General features: G+C 39.3%; 2 protein-coding genes across 2 annotated transcripts in view; one reads left to right on the forward strand and one right to left on the reverse strand.

Moving 5' to 3' along the window:
- Nucleotides 1-324: 324 nt before the first annotated feature.
- On the forward strand, nucleotides 325-6,927 carry si:ch211-120g10.1 (E3 ubiquitin-protein ligase TRIM58). Its single transcript, XM_053514144.1, has 9 exons — nucleotides 325-404; nucleotides 2,075-2,173; nucleotides 2,298-2,399; nucleotides 4,537-4,671; nucleotides 4,957-5,094; nucleotides 5,201-5,252; nucleotides 5,765-5,791; nucleotides 5,904-5,930; nucleotides 6,033-6,927. Exons 1-9 carry the CDS (start codon nucleotides 345-347, stop codon nucleotides 6,578-6,580), a joined length of 1,188 nt encoding a protein of 395 aa, XP_053370119.1. The 5' UTR covers nucleotides 325-344; the 3' UTR covers nucleotides 6,581-6,927.
- Nucleotides 6,928-7,184: 257 nt separating this feature from the next.
- Nucleotides 7,185-17,836, reverse strand: part of recql5 (RecQ helicase-like 5) — a 43,742-nt gene continuing 33,090 nt past the window's right edge. The window contains exons 13-19 of the mRNA XM_053514556.1: nucleotides 17,740-17,833; nucleotides 16,133-16,324; nucleotides 13,703-14,298; nucleotides 13,566-13,605; nucleotides 11,110-11,334; nucleotides 10,949-11,021; nucleotides 7,185-7,838 (exon numbers count right to left, since the gene is read on the reverse strand). Of these exons, the coding sequence (XP_053370531.1) occupies nucleotides 7,714-7,838; nucleotides 10,949-11,021; nucleotides 11,110-11,334; nucleotides 13,566-13,605; nucleotides 13,703-14,298; nucleotides 16,133-16,324; nucleotides 17,740-17,833 (1,345 nt within the window). The 3' untranslated portion in view covers nucleotides 7,185-7,713. The remainder of the gene's footprint in view (nucleotides 7,839-10,948; nucleotides 11,022-11,109; nucleotides 11,335-13,565; nucleotides 13,606-13,702; nucleotides 14,299-16,132; nucleotides 16,325-17,739; nucleotides 17,834-17,836) is intronic.

Genomic DNA, 17,836 nt, shown 5'->3' on the forward strand with positions numbered 1-17,836 from the left:
CTTGGAACTGTTTTGTTTTAAACAATTGAACCAAATCTCTGAAAGTCCTTGTGCTAAATGATTGAAAGTCATCACGTTTTTTTAATGACCTGATTTTCTATTGACCTTATTCAACATGGCATCATGAAATTAATACAATGCGGAGAAACGTCTCTAAAGTTTACTTTATAATAACGAACATCCAAAACTCACTTTAACTCTTAAATGGTTGAAATCATGTTTGTCCTGTCATAAACACTTTCAACTTTCGTTCGTTGCTTTTTTTAAATCTGTATTGTGGATATGTGTTATAATAACTGTTGGGTTTGATCATTTTTTGGCCATTTCAGTTCAGAGCAGCCAAGATGATCCACTGTTTCCAGTTCCTCATTGAGCCGGCCAAGAACTTCACTGTCAAGTTTAAGGTGAAGCTGGAGTGTTTGTGTACTTTGGGTAACATTTTACTTTCAGTCTGCTTCATAAGACGGACAAACCCACATCATACAGTAAATGTTGACAGCAGGTACCATGTGCACTCTTGTGTCCTGTTCCATAGCAGTGTTATGTTTCCATCCCAAATATTGTCAAGGTAGCTGCCTTAATATTTGCCGCAATGATGGCGTACACTGCCTATTAGGGACGGGTATCACCAGTCAACACCCGATACGATATTATCACGAAAGTCTAACTATTAATGAAACTATTGAACTTTTAAAAAAATGTTTAATGATCAATTAAATGTACCATTGTAATGTAACATGAGGTTTTTTCTTATAAAACTGAGCGCAGTATCAATACAATACAAACTAACTTCAAATACAAGAGTTCAACATTTACCGGAGTATCGCATACAGTATCTCAGTCATCTGGTATAATTATCATTTCTAAATAAACTTAGCAAATAATTTACTTCTAATAATTCACCGGATGAAAATGTGTAAATAGTCCAGAATGCGCCACCTGTAAGCTTATAAAGAAACGATGCCGTTTTACCTCCTTAAATGCCTCCATAGTGTCAAACTCAACTTGACAATGAGCACAGGGATTCTAACATGCTAATTAAGCCTTGCAGCGTTTTGAGACGTGTGTAAGCGTGTGTAATGTAATGAGTGGGTTTGACACCAATTCGCTCAGAACGTTTGGAGAAAAATGCAGTTTTTAGGCTTTTAATGTGCGCGATTTTTAATAATGTAACGCCATAAAAACGAGTCTCTGTTGCGCCACTCGTAAACTTGTGCGCTCAGTATAGAATCGATTTTATCTGACCCGGTCATGGCCAATCAGACTAAAAATGAACCAATTCGGGTCAGTGGCAGATTGACCAGATGATCTTAATTATTAATTGTAAAAATAGTTTTAAAAAACTTAATTTTGGGGCCTTCAAGTGGCGCCCGGAGGCCTGAAGAGAGATCTGATTGGCCGACCTCTGTCAGAGGGGAGGAATGAGACGTACTTTGCACTCTCACATTAATCACGTCTCTACAGCCAATCACAGGCGTCTGTGAGCTCACTCAAGCAGAAGGAGTGGATAGCACTGACTGGGCGCACCAATGACCAATGACGGGTGGGAATTGGGTTAGATTAGGAATTAAATTAGTTCCTAATTCATGACATTTTATGGAACATGTTGCGATATGTACTTCATGTATGTTGAGAAGAAACATTACATAGTAAAAAGGGTTTAAGATGATATTATAGCAAAGATTATCAACAGACATAAGTGGACATGAATCCAGGAGATGTATGAGGTGGTTATACAGTCTGATGATGCAAGGTTAAACTAAAACGTTACCTGCAATACAACTTGCATAACAACGAAATTCAGCGAGTAAACAGCATAAGATAAATCTTACTTTTTCTGTCTTTTAAGTCGATCGATTCCTTGTTCGTCTGACAGCGTGTGGTTACACAGTTCAATAGCAAGCTAAATAATAAGAAAGCCTGGGGGACATCGTGAGCTGCATTGCAACAAGCCTCTAAAACTTTTGTCCTTGTTGTTTTTCTCTCTGTATACCCTCATACTAACTGTCTGACTTCTCTAAATAAATCTTCCCTTGATGCTTCACACTGTGACTCGTGTGTTCGGTGTGCGCAGGAGTCTCGCAAGAAGGCGAACGATGAGAAGAAAGAGACTTTGGATGAGAGCCAAGAATTTATTGTGAACCTGGCCAAGGACATGAGCAGAGTCTGCCAGGTACAAGTATAACATGTTCTTTGTCTGCACGCTGGTCCAATGTGTATCCAGAATATGAATTATCCTAGAGAGGCACCGGTTTAAGGAGCATTGTTCATTCTTTTCTGTCTTTGGTTGGATGCAGATGTCTGAGGTGTTGGAGCACATCACCAGCTGTGAAGACATCTGGCCCACATTGAACTGTAGGGCTTTTATTCTGGAGTGGGGATCCCTGCTGGAGAGCAAGGTAAAGGATCACAAACTGAATGCAATGATATTTTACATGTGGATTATTTATGTATCTATATTTCTGCATGTTTTATACACTATATAGACAAACGTACAGTATTTGGCCAAACCTGTTATCAATTGAATTCAGGTGTTTCAATCAGGCGCCTTATTCTAATGCTTCAGGAAACAAGACGTCTTGGACACTGCTACAGTATGCTTCAAACTTTGTGATAACAATTAGGGGAAGGACATTTTCTATCCCAACATGACCGTGTCCCAATGCACAAAGCAAGGACTATAAAGACATGTAAAGCTCTTCCTCTCCAATCTTGGTAAAGCATGCCTTCCTGGAGCTCAGTTTGTGCACAATCGTGTCTTTACAACACTATGACAACACTCTGGAGTAGAACCACATATTGGTGTGATGTCACTTCATGCCAGTTGGTAGCAAGTTGCAAGTGCTGCATTTTGTTGTTGTGGAATGTGGTTTTTAGCACTTGGTTTTGCAATGTGACAACCACAAGCATGAATTGAATTGTACAAACTGAACAATGCCCCAGTTCCTGGCAAATGTCCAGCTGGTGTGAATGTGAAGCCTTTGGCTGTAATTGTGTATAATTTCTGTTTGTGCATTTTGTATAGTATAGCAATTACATGATTTCTGCAGGTCAATTGTCTCTAGGATGTTGAAAATTATGGGGTTTAATACTTTACATTTTATGAAGAGTGTCATTATTTCTGGACCTCACGTTAAAAAAAAGAAAGAAAAAGGAAATTCAAATGATTTTAGGAACATATCTGAACTCACTCCCTCACTTACTCACTCATCGCCTATACTGTTTTATCCTGTCATGGGGGGCTGGAGCCTACCCAGGAAACTCAGGGCACAAGGTGGTCTACTCCCTGGATAGGAAGGGGCAATCCATTGCAGGGCACAAGCATACCCACATACACATACTCCAGGCAATTTTGGGACGCCAATTAGCCTCATCTGCATGACTTTGAACTGTGGGAGGAAACCGAAGTACCCGGAGGAAACCCACCAAGCACATGCAAACACCATGCACACAGACCCAAGGTGGAAATCGACCCCAGACCCTGGTGATGCAAGGCAACAGTGATAAATTATCACCCAGATGAGGATGGGTTCCCTGTTGAGTCTGGTTCCTCTCAAGGTTTTATTGCCATCTCAGGGAGTTTTTCCTTGCCACTGTCGCCGTCACCCTTGGCTTACTCATCAGAGACATTTCATTCATCATTCATTCATTGCATTATTATCTAGACACATTTTTCTCACACATACACACTTCCAAATATTTTCTTTTCTTTTCTTTTATAAAAAAAAAAAAAAATTCTTTAATTTTTTTTTTTGTGAAGCTGCTTTGAGACAATGACCATTGTTAAAAGCGCTATATAAATAAAATTGAATTGAATTGAATTAAATTAAATCCTGTCTTATCTGTACAGTACCATGATAGTGTATTTGCTTCATTCATTTGTTTATTTTGTATCTGTAACATATTTGTTACACTTTAATGATTGAGATTATTAAACTAATTTTTAATATTGCACATAGATAACCCGAGTAAAAAGCTGTGCAAAAGCTGTTTTAAGTCTGTGATCAAATACTGTAGGGTGTACTTGACTTGACTGCTGCTAAGATCTGTTTTTACATTAACAAAAACAAAATTTGAGTTTTGATTTATTTCCTAATCTAATTAATTAAAAAAGGAAATCCTCATGCTCTCGTATACGAATACAGCTAAATACCATGTACACGGCACTACATGGCGCTTTGCTTCTTTTTAACAGTATATTTTTGTATTCATTCTAATGGTAACGTTATTACAAGCATCAAAGGGTCAATATTTTTACAAGTTATAACTGACAGTTACTCAGTTTGGCAGTTAAATTATACCATACTGTAGTTACAACTGCTTTTCTGAAAATAGGAATAAAAAAAAAAAAACAGTGTATGTTTTTATTAATATGAGTAATTTACGCATTAAGCTTTTGTACCTAATGTATAATAATATAATATAATTATAATTAAATAATAATAATAATAAATATAATAATAATTATTGCTGACTTTATTGTATGTTATTATTTGATGTACAGACATATAAAGTATTAGAAATATTCTCTGACAGAAAAGGCCGCTGCAGACTGATGGCTGGCCAGAGAAGAGCGACTGGAAGGAACTGTCTGTGAGCAGCGAGCAGGATGTAGAGAGCGCAAAAAGGCTGATCATGACCTGGATCAAGGACCTGAGGGCCCAGCCGGAGGTAAACACAGACAAACAGGGTTACATTAAAAAAAAACCTTCCTTCTTTGCCCGTTTTACATCATGTTTGTCCATGCTAGCATTCGTTTCTTTCGGGTTCTCTAATTTCTAAAAGCCATTACCATTAAGCAGCCTCGCTGTTAACTCACCCCTTAGCTACAGTATGTACGGGTGTATGTTTGCATTTCACTCTTTCTCAGACCCTACAGTGCCGTGAAACGTCTTCATGTTTAGTTCAGTTACCTGCAGTTCATTTGAAACACTTCTTCTCTGCTGGTTTCTGTAGCAGAGCGTGTGGCCTGGTGAGCAGGTGATGGCGGTGCTGGAAGATCTGGAGAAGCAGTGGCGGCGAGGCCGTGTCCCGACTCTGCAGGCTGCCATGGAGCTGATCTTCTGGACTTTGATGACTAAGGAGCTGAACAAGGTGAGGACCTTACAGCAAGAAATAGGAATAAAATTAAAGGGGTTGAGTGAGCAAAACTGTTTATGATATTTGAAAGTGGTTTGTGATTGAAGTGTCTGTATTTCAGGAGACCATTCCTCAGCAGTGGCTCATCTGGAAGCAAAAGAGTCAGAAAATCGGTAAGACATACGTAGTGCTTATTGTCTATGTGTTGCATTTATATACACTGATCAGCCATCACATTACTGTATACCTGCACCTTAGGCTCACCAAAGGCCAGTCTGTTCAGAACCTACAGAAAAGACTGTTAGAAAGGCCTGTTGGCTATGAAGGAAAGGCAGCAGAACACCCAGTGCCTCACAGCCTGCTGCACACAGGGACCAGTAGGCAAAAAGCCCAAGGTTGTTGACCATCAGAGGGCCTGCTGAGCTATACCTTGAGGGTCCAAAGCCTAAAACTTTAGAACCTAAAACTTTAGTTGCCTATAATGTTAATGTCTCTTAACACGGTTAGAGGTCTAAGCTATGAGGTCTCTAGGGAGATTTGATTGCAGTTTTAAACTAGTCATTTATATCATCCTTTAGTAATAGTAGTCTTCCGTGCAAAAGTACTAATGGGTATGAAATGACTTTAAAGTTTGTGTGTATTGTGACTCATGAACTATTTTTTTCCCCTTGCGTTTCACTTTCAGGTGCTACTCCTTATATTCCTCAGTCTGGTAAGTCAGACAATATTGTTTATCTTCTTCATCATACGGATATACAGTATAAGTGTGGTTTATTTAGATATAGGACAACACATAATTGTTTTTTTTTACTTGTCTTTATCAGTATGGGACTGGATCTGTGATGCTGCAGGTTAGTCATCATATTAGTTTTATATATTTTATATATTTATATAGTTGAATTTTTAGAGTTGAATTTTGATTGACTTCTACAATCGTGTCTCCCCTGTGACAGTGGAGGTGACCCTCGACTTGGACACGGCGAACCCGGACCTTCTGATTTCTGCTGACGAGAAGCGCATGCGCTGCGGTTTCGACCGCCAAGAAATTGCCAATTACCACCAGCGCTTCGATGGCTGGTGGTGCGCTGTGGGCACCGAGGGCTTCAGCTTGGGTCGGCGCTACTGGGAAGTCGACGTGGGCGAGATGGACTGGAGGCTGGGCGTAGCTAAAGAGTCCGCGCTGCGCAAGGGCTTCAAGTCGCTCAACACCAACACGGGTTACCTGACCCTGCGTCTGGAGCGAGGCAATGAGCTGAAGGCGCTCACGGTGCCCTTCACCGCACTCCCAGAGTCCCTTATCCCGCGCAGGGTCGGAGTCTACCTGGATTACGAGCACGGCCAGCTGTCGTTCTACGACGCCGAGCGCCACTCGCACATCTACACGTACAACGAGCGCTTCGACGAGAAGCTCTTTCCCCTCTTCGGTACGGTGGAGATTGTCAGTGACCTGGTGATCAGATCCCCCGGTGACAGGGGTAACTGCCTGTGCCTCTGGGGCTGAGGGTCTGACCCTGACCCGGCGTTTTTTTTTTTTTTTCCTCAAAATTATTGGCACCCCACAATATTTAGTGAATGGGTAACAAGTCGTCACCTAGTGAATGACAGCAATCCTTAGTTCTGTTAAGCTCTGTATAGCTCTGACCACTGAGTTAACAGTCTCTTCTCGCTGCTGCTGCTTTTATTGTACTTGCTGTAGTACGACGTGCACCTTATTAGAAAGCAATCTGCGCACTTTCATGTACTTGACAAATGATTATGTATTAGCTGTGATGTGAGATAGAATTCCAGCCATAAAAATGCACTTTCTGTGAATAACAAGTCTAAATAAAGTTCTTTACGCTCAAACCACTTTCTGTTGTGCTGATTGAACTTACTGTGGCTTAAAAAACCTAGAGGTACAAAACTTGATCTTGGTTTCTGTCCCAAGATGCTTTCCGGCTCATGTTAAGATGTCAGAGTGTCCACTAAGAGTTATGCATGTTCATGCATGCCATGGGACAAGTGCACGTGTTCATACTGTACTAAAGTTGATAGTGAATGTAAATGTACACCCAAGTAATACTAAAAATGTCATCGTACAGTACAGTAGATCAGGTAACATTTGGGCAAATCCATGCCTTTTTAATAGCTTCATTTCCAAAGTAGTTTACACAGTTTAGTAAGAATACATATTTATTTTCATTTGGCATGGAGGTCAAACAGGTTTCTGGTCAGTATCATTTATGATGAAAAAAAAAACATCCATTTTTACCTAAAGCAAAGAAGAGCAAATAAATAATTGAGGAATTCCTAAAACAGAAGTGTTTTTATTCATAGCTGTTGTTAGTATTTTACCCTCTGTAAATTATCTGTATATTGTCCATTAATTATGGACAATATTTTCCAGCATCTAAAATAGCAGCTAGGATGCTAATGCTACATCACAGTAATAAACTGGTGTCCTGTTGGCCCAGTAAAGAAAAAAAACAAACACAAAACAAATCTCAGCACTTGGCGTTAAAGTGCACTAGTAGGAGCGAAAGCAGGTCAGTGATATAAGCAGCAGTCTCTGATATGCACGTCCAGACCCTGAGAGAGGGGTAGCTTTGCCCAAAGGTAGCTGAGGCACAGGGAAAAAGGGTAAGGTGGGAAGCTCTATCTGTCCTCCTGTCCCGCACTTTTGTTTGCTGCGTCTTGCAGGTGTTTCCAGTCTGACTCGTTTTCGCAGCGCTGGATGCTGCTGAAGAGACGCTTGATTATGCCCTTGGCCTCTATTTTCACTGAGGAAACAGACAAACAAGAAACATCACATTAGTCTCAAGATACACAAACAATCGCAGGCTCAATCATAAAGGTCTATTGTCTTAATCATGGAGTTAGAACCATGGAGAGGGAAATTAATGGCAGAGTTGATCATCAATAATAATAAACATTTCACAATTTCTCTTTTTAGTTCAAACTATAAAATGTTTATGAGTGGCTCATTATTGTGGTGAAAGACACCTCCATGACCAGGCTTTAAGCTCTGAGAACATGTACCCAGGTTTTAAGTTAAAATCTTTTTTTTTGTTGTTAAACTGTTTATATTAATACGTTTTATCTGACATGAGTCCTGCTCCTAAACTGACCTGCCTGTGCAAAAGAACATGTCATGTGATGTGTTCTAGCCCTTCATTTTGCCACTTCTTTGGTTCATGCCATTAGTGGGTTGAGTTTTTAATTTGAACGTAGCTTTGTTTTGCACTGCAGTCATACCAGGTTCTTCTACAACAATATGAGTAAATAATTGCTTCAGGTTATTGCTGCAAAAGGTAGATCTACAAGCTATTGAATTATGAGGGGGTACTTAGTATTGCACACTTTTTTCCTTCATTTTGGCCTCAGTTTTGTTAAATAAATAAATGCACAGTGAAAAAAGGTTATATGCTGTTTGCCTGAGGTTGCACAAGCTGTATTTGCCGAATACTAAGATCAAATTCAAATTCAAATTTTATTTGTCACATACACGGTCATACACAGTACGATATGCAGTGAAATGCTTAGGCAACTGCTCATGACCTAAAATAAAGACTAATATGAGAATTAAAATATAGGGTAAATAAAACTAGAAAAGAATAAAATAAAATATAAAAACTAAAGTTAAAAAAAATTAATAAAAAAAATAAATAAAATTAATAAATAACTGTACAGCAAAAATACACAATATAGAAAATATTTGAAGAATGTATAATGAAATATAAAACAATAAGAGCAGCTGAACGGGCAGGTGTATTTATGTAATTTTTGTATGGAATGGTAGTTGTAATGGTAATGTAATGTAAGATCCACTATGATAAAAAAAAATTTTATCATCATGTTTTTACAAAAAACCAAAGACAATTAAAAGACGGGGTACTAACTTTTGAACATGACTGTATATGAATTTCAACCAGGTTATACAGATATTAATTTTTCTCCCAAAAAAAGATTAGAGGGTCATTCCGGTGGACTGCAGGAGCACTACACCCATATCCATTACCTCACTATTACCTCACTATCCTACCAATTAAATCCTTCTTCACTGAAGGATTCTTCCATCTTTCATCTTTACTGAAGTAATCCTGTGCTGTTCACACTTTCATGAAAGAAATTAGATTTGGGCCAAGGCACGAAGGTGACGTGGTCATCAGCTTCCACCTCTAGGGACTGGGTTCGATTCCCACCTCTGTATGTGTGAAGTTTGCATGTTCTCCCCGTGCTTGATGGGTTTCCTCTGGGTACTCCGGTTTTCCCCCCACAGTCCAAAAACATGCAGCTTAGGCTAACTGGTATTCCCAAATTGCTCACAGTGTGTAAATAAATGTGTGCTGGATTGGCACCCTGTTCAGGTGTACCCCGTCATGTGCCCCAAGTCTTGTGCCCCAAGTCTTCTGTAATAGACTCCAGGCCCCCCTCGACCCTGAATACTGTACAGGATGAAGTGGTACAGGCGATGAGAGAATGAGTGAGATTTGGGCCACATTTGCCTGCCAGGTGAGCGTAACCAGGGTCTCACAGGACATTGTTCAATTTTAAGTTTTTTTTTCTCTCAAGGTGTCCTTTGGCTCGGTCGCTGGCGATCAAAAACTACATCCCGATTTCTGTAAAGCTGCTTTGTTACTATATCTGTTGAGACAATTGCTGAAATTGAGTGTTTGGTGGTTTGTTATGAGGAAGGGCTGCTTTCCAATCACATTTTTAAAGTTTTGCCATCTATTAGGCTGGATTTTAAACTTGACAACACCAGAAATTAACCAAACACTACAGTAGATACGTTAACAGATGATATTTTTTCAATCCGATTAAAAAATGTTTTTTTGTTGTTTTTTTTTCGGATAAGCACAAAAGTGTTTCTGATAGTGATGGGTCGTTCAGAAACAATTCGTTCTTTTTCATTTTCTACTGGGCGCATGTGTAAAGCATTGCAAACCTCCTTAGGTTATGTACAGGAAACAGAAATGAGTAGTTACCTTTGAGTCTTTTGGTCCGAATCGTTTATTCTTCTCAATGAGTCTTCTAGTCCGAGTCGTTTGTTGTTTGACTCCCATAGACGCTATGCAGTGCAATAGATTCAAAAGTAGGAACGACTCAGACTAGAAGACTCATGAGAAGATCCGTTCAATTCTGTTTCCTGTGTAATGCCACTGCCTAGCGTCTATGGGAGTCACGTGACAAAAGAACAAATGAATCGGACCAGAAGATATGAAAGGTGAGCTGCTCATTCAGTTTATCATAATATGACCTTAGCTGCATTGTAATATTTTCATTACTGGAACTAGAGCCAAAATTTGTGTATGTAGACGTATTGGGGGTCTGTTTATTGCAACCGTAACATTAAATTTTTTGTAAACAAAAGGAAAAAAATTAACTAAATTACATTTTGGTGAACGAGATTCAAAGAACCAAGTCACTAAAATCATCCAAACTTCCCATTACTAGTTTCTGACCAGAAGCGTTTAATCTACCCATGATTTCTATTAAACCCCGCCTTTAATGTTTTGATTGGTTATAAGAATTCAGTCAGTCTTTGATTGGTTAGATGCTTGACCCAATAAATGAAAGTGAACACATGTGGCAGAGAGTTGTTCTTATGGAGTTTATATGCCATGTTTGTGCTGAAGGCTGGGAGAGTTGACGTCTGCAAACTGACGCTTTAAAAGCAAATATATTTTTTTGTTTCAAGGCAAGAAATTATTTAATTTTAAAAACAACCCATTAATTAAAAAAATATTTATTGGTGTAAAGATTTGTCTCTGAAATAATGTAAAAAGGGTTATTTATTTATTTATTTATTCTGGATGAAAAAGTAAATAGGTTCTTCAATTAATTCAATGAAACATATTGATAATTACATCCCATAATTTCTTCTCACCTTTGACTCGATCCTTAGCTTTTCCTTCTACGAGCAGATGAGAGAGGAAGCGTGCAAATGACTTGAACAGGTCCTATACAAAAAAAAAGATAATCCTGAGCCTTTAATGTGATGTCCCACGTACAGAGTAGGACGGTACATAAAGAGACACAGATACTCACCTTTGTGGCGAATTTGCCCTTCTTGTAGAAAGGATCCAGGATTTTCACAACAATATCAGCTGCTTCTTTCAGAGTCACAGGCTGAAGTGACACGCGGTTGACATCGCTGTCTGCCTCCATCTTTCTCTCTTGCACTACAGGGTCAAAGGTCACCCTGCGCTTGTTGTCAGGTAGACGACTGCATTTGGCGGGGGGTTGAATGTGTGACTCTTCGTCCTTACATGGCTATACGGCAGGAAAAATACACAGTACGTGAGATAGATGCGAACACTGAGATATTGTTCAGATTAGTTCCAAATTTGCAGAGGGAAAACCATTTGTGGTCAAAACATTAAAAAAATTTTTTTTAAAAGGAAACGCATTTCCTATAATGCTTTAGTTAAAGGCTGCGTAACGCATACTTCATATAAGCCCTGTGTTACAACTGCCAGGAATCTACACCCACTTTCACAAGTGAGTACACCCCTCTAATTTCAGCAAACATTCTGGTACATCTTCTCAAAGGCCAATACTATAGAAATGAAACTTGGATATATTTTAGCGTAGTCAACGTGCAGCTTGTATAACTGTATAGGTTTACCGCCCTCTAAAAAATAAATCAACATACAACCATTATTGTCAAAATAGCTGACAACAAAAGTAAGTACACCCGAAGTGATAACAGCTGTACATCTTTAACCATGCAAAGTCACATGCTCTATTCAGTCTCCAGACCTGAACCCTATTGAGCACCTGTGGATCATTTTCAACTGGAAGGTGGCGAAGCGCCATGTGTCTAACATCTAGCAGCTCCGTGATATCACTGGAGGAATAGAAGAGGATTCTAAAAATATGTACAGCTCTGGCGAATTCCATGACCAGGAGGATTAAGGCCGTGCTACTGTAGAGAACAGTGGTGCTTACACACATGTTCACTTAGGATGGACTCATTTTCGTTGCGAGTTATTTACACGATAAAGTCTGCATGTTGAGTTATCGTTAGAGCACAATAAATCTGTACTGCTAAACAAGTTGCACATTGACGACTCTAAAGTAGATGCAATTTTTATTTCTATAGTTTTGTCGCTTGAGAACATATAATAAAGTGGTTGCTGAAATGTGAGGGGTGTACTAACTTTTGTGAGATACTGTATAATGCATAAGCATTTATAAACACATCTTACATTGTATCTGGTACGTCATAAAGACTTCCTTATTCAGTCTCAAGCTGACATGAAACCTGAGTCTAGTGACATGGATTTCTATTGACTGACCCACATTACAGCACGATTTTGGATCGTTAGCGTTTCATGGTAGCGTAATGACAAAGTTATGTTTATATTTTATGTGCCTGTGGTCCTGTAGTGAGTTAAATCTGATGATAGGATTTTATGAAAGCTTTAGACAATGTATTAGATGATATGGTGAACTTTGGAGTCACCTTCTTTACTGATTTCCTTTTCTTGCTGAAGGCTTTTGATATTGAGATGTGTCGCTTCTTATGCTCTGTAAAGCTTTCATAACTCTTCTAATCTGAGGTTTGATTAATTGGTGATTTCTGAGGCTGGTTCTTAAGTTCTTCATGAGAGCTGGTTTCATCATGATGCTTGATGGGTTTTGCAAATGCACCTGACAATAAATACTGTTCTCCATGTCCTAAAAAAACAAGTGTTTTTGTTGTGGTTATTATTTCTTAATTGCCTTACTGTATATGTGTTGTTTCATTGTTAGGAAATCTCTCTACAAGTAGAATGTAGAAAAATAAATCTAAAAATCTGTTATCTTATATGAGTTATAATATCATAATAATATGGCTTAGTGGTTACACTGTCCCATGAGGATCTGAAACTCTCCACTGGTCTGTGTTCATATGGAATTCATACTGTGCTCTAGTTTCTTCTCACATGAGGTGTAGGTTGATCAGTATTTCCAGACTGCCCGTAGTGTACAACTGGGTGTGTAAACAGTCGAGGCACCCTGCGACCCTACACAAGTTAAGCTGTATAGATACTGTAATGGATGGCTGGAGGGATACATTGATGTAGCTCAACACTAAAAGAGCATTGTAAAACTAGCTTCTATTAACACTTGATGCAGGCTTTTTGTCAACTTGAAATTGGCAAAAGCAATCTTCAGAATGTATGGTCTGATTGAAACAGCTGTTCCCATCATTATGTGAAACTAGAAGGACACTGAGATCAAGTCAGCTGCTGTAATGTTTTAATGTAACCCAGCCTGGAAAGTGTCATAACACAAACCCTTTTAAAAACATTACTTTTTTTAATGCCTTTTGTTAATTTGGCATTAAAATTGAAGAATGAAATCTTTATGACACATGTCGGAATAAACATTCCTGAGTCTTTATGTATGTTAATGGCAGCTAACAAGAAGGGCTTATGTAGGTTTTATTTATCCTTATGAAAACCGCAAAAGGAAAGATTTAGTCTCAGGACATTAAGACATTAGTTCCATTTTACCTCTTCCAGTTGTATTTTGGCATCAGACTGTGACCTTTTCCTAGAGTAAGAGTGTGGGAAAGAGCAGAAAAAACACTGAGAACATTCCAGTCAGTTCCTATGTGATCAAAAACTCTGCAAAGGAAGAGACAAAGTACCCTTTAGCCTCTAACATTGTTCTCTCCTCAAGACCCGGTGGAACCTCATCAGCCGTGTTCATCTCCGTGTCAGGAGTGCTCATATCCATGGGGAGAACATCCACTGTCTGGGTCACATCAGGCCTTAAATCCTTCTCAATGCTTTCCATATTCATCGAACATCCATTTTGAGTCTCAGTGTTATTGGTATTCAAGGTAACATTGTGGTTGTGTGGAGTTTCCACAAAGAGGTATGTTACCTCAGGTTCTAAGACTATGACATCTCCATTCTTTGGTGTTTCGTCAGTCATCTTTTTCCCAAAGTACTGCGAGATACGATGTGAATTTTTGGCTGCATCTGCTAACTTCTGCTGTTTCTTGCTCAGGACTTTGCCCAAACTCTTGCTGGGGCTGGAAGACGATGGAGAGTCAGATGGAAATGTTTTACTTCTCTTTGGCTCAGGCTTTGCTTCCTGCTCCTCGTCATTAGCAGCAGGTTCTTGACTCAGGGCTGCTGGTGTTGGTGTCTCATTTTTGGAAGTTTTCAGAAAGTCTGATGCGGTCTGGAAGAGGGTGGAGGAGCCACGGAATCCAGCACCCACACGCTTTCGCTTCAGCTGTGAGAACAAAAATGAAACAATAGTGAAATGTACCTCTTAAGCAAGTAAGTAAAATGAAGCACATATTTCCTACCCTTAAACTTGTGTACTCTTGTCTGTGACAAAGAAGTATCCTTACAAAATCACAGATACAATGTTATGCCTTCCTACTAGTAGTTTTAGCAAATTTCCAAAACCGGCCATTGTTTTTTCTCCTTGACACTGAAGAAATGCAGAAGATGAAGCTCACATACACCTTTTTTATACACAGAGATCATTTTAAAATGCCATATATACAACATGAACTAAAACAATATCACACGAGACGGAGTGCTGGTGTGCTGGTTATCAGCACGGTTGCGATGCGGTCGTAGACATGATGGCGCAGGGGTGAAAGTAGTTCCTACTATGTAGCCAAAAGGTGACGAGAATAAACCATGAAGGTGCTGGACAGCCCTGTAAGATTCTCTTTAAATTTCCACTTATTCAGTCTAGTTTAAGGTACCTGTCCAGTTTCAGAATTGTTAGTGTTAAACACTTCTTTAGTGTTAAAAAACATCTAACATCTAAGTGTTTATAGCTGTTATAATGTGTACTACCCTAATGGATGTTCCGCAGCAGAGTCACATTAAAAAGCACAGCATCCCAATAATTATTGAGACATTGCTGTAGCATATGAGGAAGAAAATGTCTAAGGATGTACCATAATATGAAAATAATACACTTAGATTTTTAATCACACCACACTGTTGTGGATTATTTTCCTGGTACAGCATGTCCCTGCTATTAAAATCCTATTAAAATCCTACTCCTCTTCACCAGGTTCCTCAAATCTTCCTCTTTCCATCTTAAATATTCTTCATACCCATGTTACGGTGAAACTAACACCTGATGTTCAGACCTTCATCAGAGGTGAACCTGCTGTAGTTCTAGTACTAACATTATTGACGGTGAGGTGATTGTTTGCTTTACATCTCAGGGACCCTCATGTCTGTGTTTCCTTCTGGCTCTTCCTTTTGCTCATGCTGTGAGAGTTAGTCCTGCTGGAGTCTCTGCTTGCACCCTACACCGAATATACATTCAATTTATACATTATGTGACTGTGACCAGACCCAAACTGTTATCCCTCCTCTTCTGCTTTCTCTCCCCCTCTCTCTCTTTCGAGCTACACATGTCGTTCCTGAGCTGCCAGTGATCTAGACTCCCTCTGTCCTCTGGACCTGTCTGATCCATCCTGGTGCCCCGCTTCTGGTTGGAGATCTCGTCACATGGATGCCCCGTGTGTCTCTTTGGGATAAGTCTGGTGTCTGGGGATGGTTCTCTCTACCATAAAGATGGTTCTGGCGTTGACAGCTGTTTCTCTGAGGGCTTGACTTGGCTGAAGTTGCTCGATAGTTCAGGACTGGAATGTCCTACAATAACTACCTGGACTCCATATTAACATCAATTAACATCAACTGTTATAGCTGAACTGCCTGCCACCTAACACACTGTATAAATGCAGATCAATTCCTGCTTTCTGTTTCACCCAAATGAGGATGGGTTCCCTGTTGAGTCTGGTTCCTCTCAAGGTTTCTTCCTATTACCATCTCAGGGAGTTTTTCCTTGCCACTGTCGCCCTCGGCTTGCTCACCAGGGACTATCTGACCATTTTAATTCATACACACTCACATTCCATACAAACTTAAATATTTCTTTTGATTGTGTAAAGCTGCTTTGCGACAATGACAATTGTTAAAAACGCTATACAAATAAAATTGAATTGAATTATTCACACTGAAAAACCAAAGATCTTTTCAACCATTATCCATCATATCTTTAAAAATGTGACAACATGGCAGAAATGTCTTACTGAATAGATCTCAGATGCTGATGTAAATCCCAGCTGATCTTCAGGAAAAGCTGAGGAAAAAGAGGAGCAGGCTGCTTCTTCTTTCACCATCTTCCTTTTCTCTTCATGAACACCAGAGCTACACGCTTCTCCATCATCATCCTCAACAGGTGGCGCTACAGCATCAGCAGCATCTTTCTTAAGGTCTGCTACCTAAAGGGTAAATTATTTGTTTGGTCAATAAACTTATCAATAAAGGAAATATTCTACTGCTACTCAAGACCCCTGCTACTGTATATTTATATATATTAGATGAGCTACAAGATGGGTATGAGAGCTTAGTTAACATCAGAATATATGAATTCGCTAAGGCTAAGGAACAAATGTACACCCAATGTTGGGATCTTTTCTTATACTGCTGTTTCATCTCAGAATGCACATGTTGATCAATGACATCATAGGCATCACAGGTGGAAAGTAACATAATACAAACACTTATTGTTATTGTACTTAAGTATTTTAAGATTTTCCGTATATGATACTTTTTACATCTACTCAACTATATATTAATGAAAAACTTGTACTTTTACTCCCTACATTTTAAAAAGAGACTCATTAGTTTCCAGCTGATGATCCCAAGAAGCGCTGCTTTTCCAATCTCAACATAAGTGTGACATATGTTGCACCCTTTGTGGGAAGGACAGAAACAAAACAATTCCACCAATCCAAGTTTAAATCTTTATGAAAGCGCAGATTGGTTTGTGCATCGTGAGTGAGGGTTACCTGGGCACCACTTCATCTCTGGGCTGCAGATTCTTTTGGCTCTTTTGGTTCGAACTGGTGCTCTTGCCAAGGTATGATTGGTTTAAGCAAAAGAGTTTCACGCCAACAATAATGTCATTTTTAAGACACACCTTGGTGTGCCCTTTAACCCTATTGTATTCTGTATCCTTGCAGTATGCCCATGTTTAATTGCGTAGACTACTTGCACTATACAAAGTAGCAACTAGCTAGTTATAATTATGCTTAGTTAAGTTAATTGATAACCGACATTCGTTTAATTAATGTCAAATCTTTTTGCCATTAACCGCTACTATACTCACATATTCATATTTTCAACACCATCAAATTTAATTGGTTTAAAATGTCGGAGAACCTAGACGAAGCCCACCAAACACGGGGACAGCATGCAAACTTCATGCACACAGGCGGAAATCGAACCCGGACAGGGTGCAAGGTGATATTGATAACCACTAAGCCACCTTTTCATAACCAGTCAGACAGATGTCTAAAAAAAAAAAAAAGTTTTAATGTGGAGTACTTGTGCTTTTGTACTTCAAAGTACAAAACTGTAAGTACATTTAAGAGCATGTACTTAATACTTTGATTGTGTACTTCTGCCACCTCTGGCAGGCATGCTACAACAGCAGGAGACAACATCTGGTTCACACGCAACACCACAGATGCTTTGCTCACATTTTGAAGTGTGCATGTCGGCTCCTTATCAAGCCTCTGCTTGTTTATTTGCTGAACTACAGTATAACTCAGTTCCTAAAGTACATATAATTGTACTGGTTTTATACTGTATAATTAGATGATCTGTGGGAATTAGACTCCAACACACTCACTCTCTTCAGAACGGCAGCCTTGTACAGGTTGGCAGACTTGGAAGATCTGAATACTTCGTGCTCTATTTCAACTGCTGCAGAAAGTGGGTCAGAGCTG

The sequence above is a fragment of the Clarias gariepinus genome, chromosome 16, assembly GCF_024256425.1.
Source record: "Clarias gariepinus isolate MV-2021 ecotype Netherlands chromosome 16, CGAR_prim_01v2, whole genome shotgun sequence".
NCBI lineage: Eukaryota > Metazoa > Chordata > Actinopteri > Siluriformes > Clariidae > Clarias > Clarias gariepinus.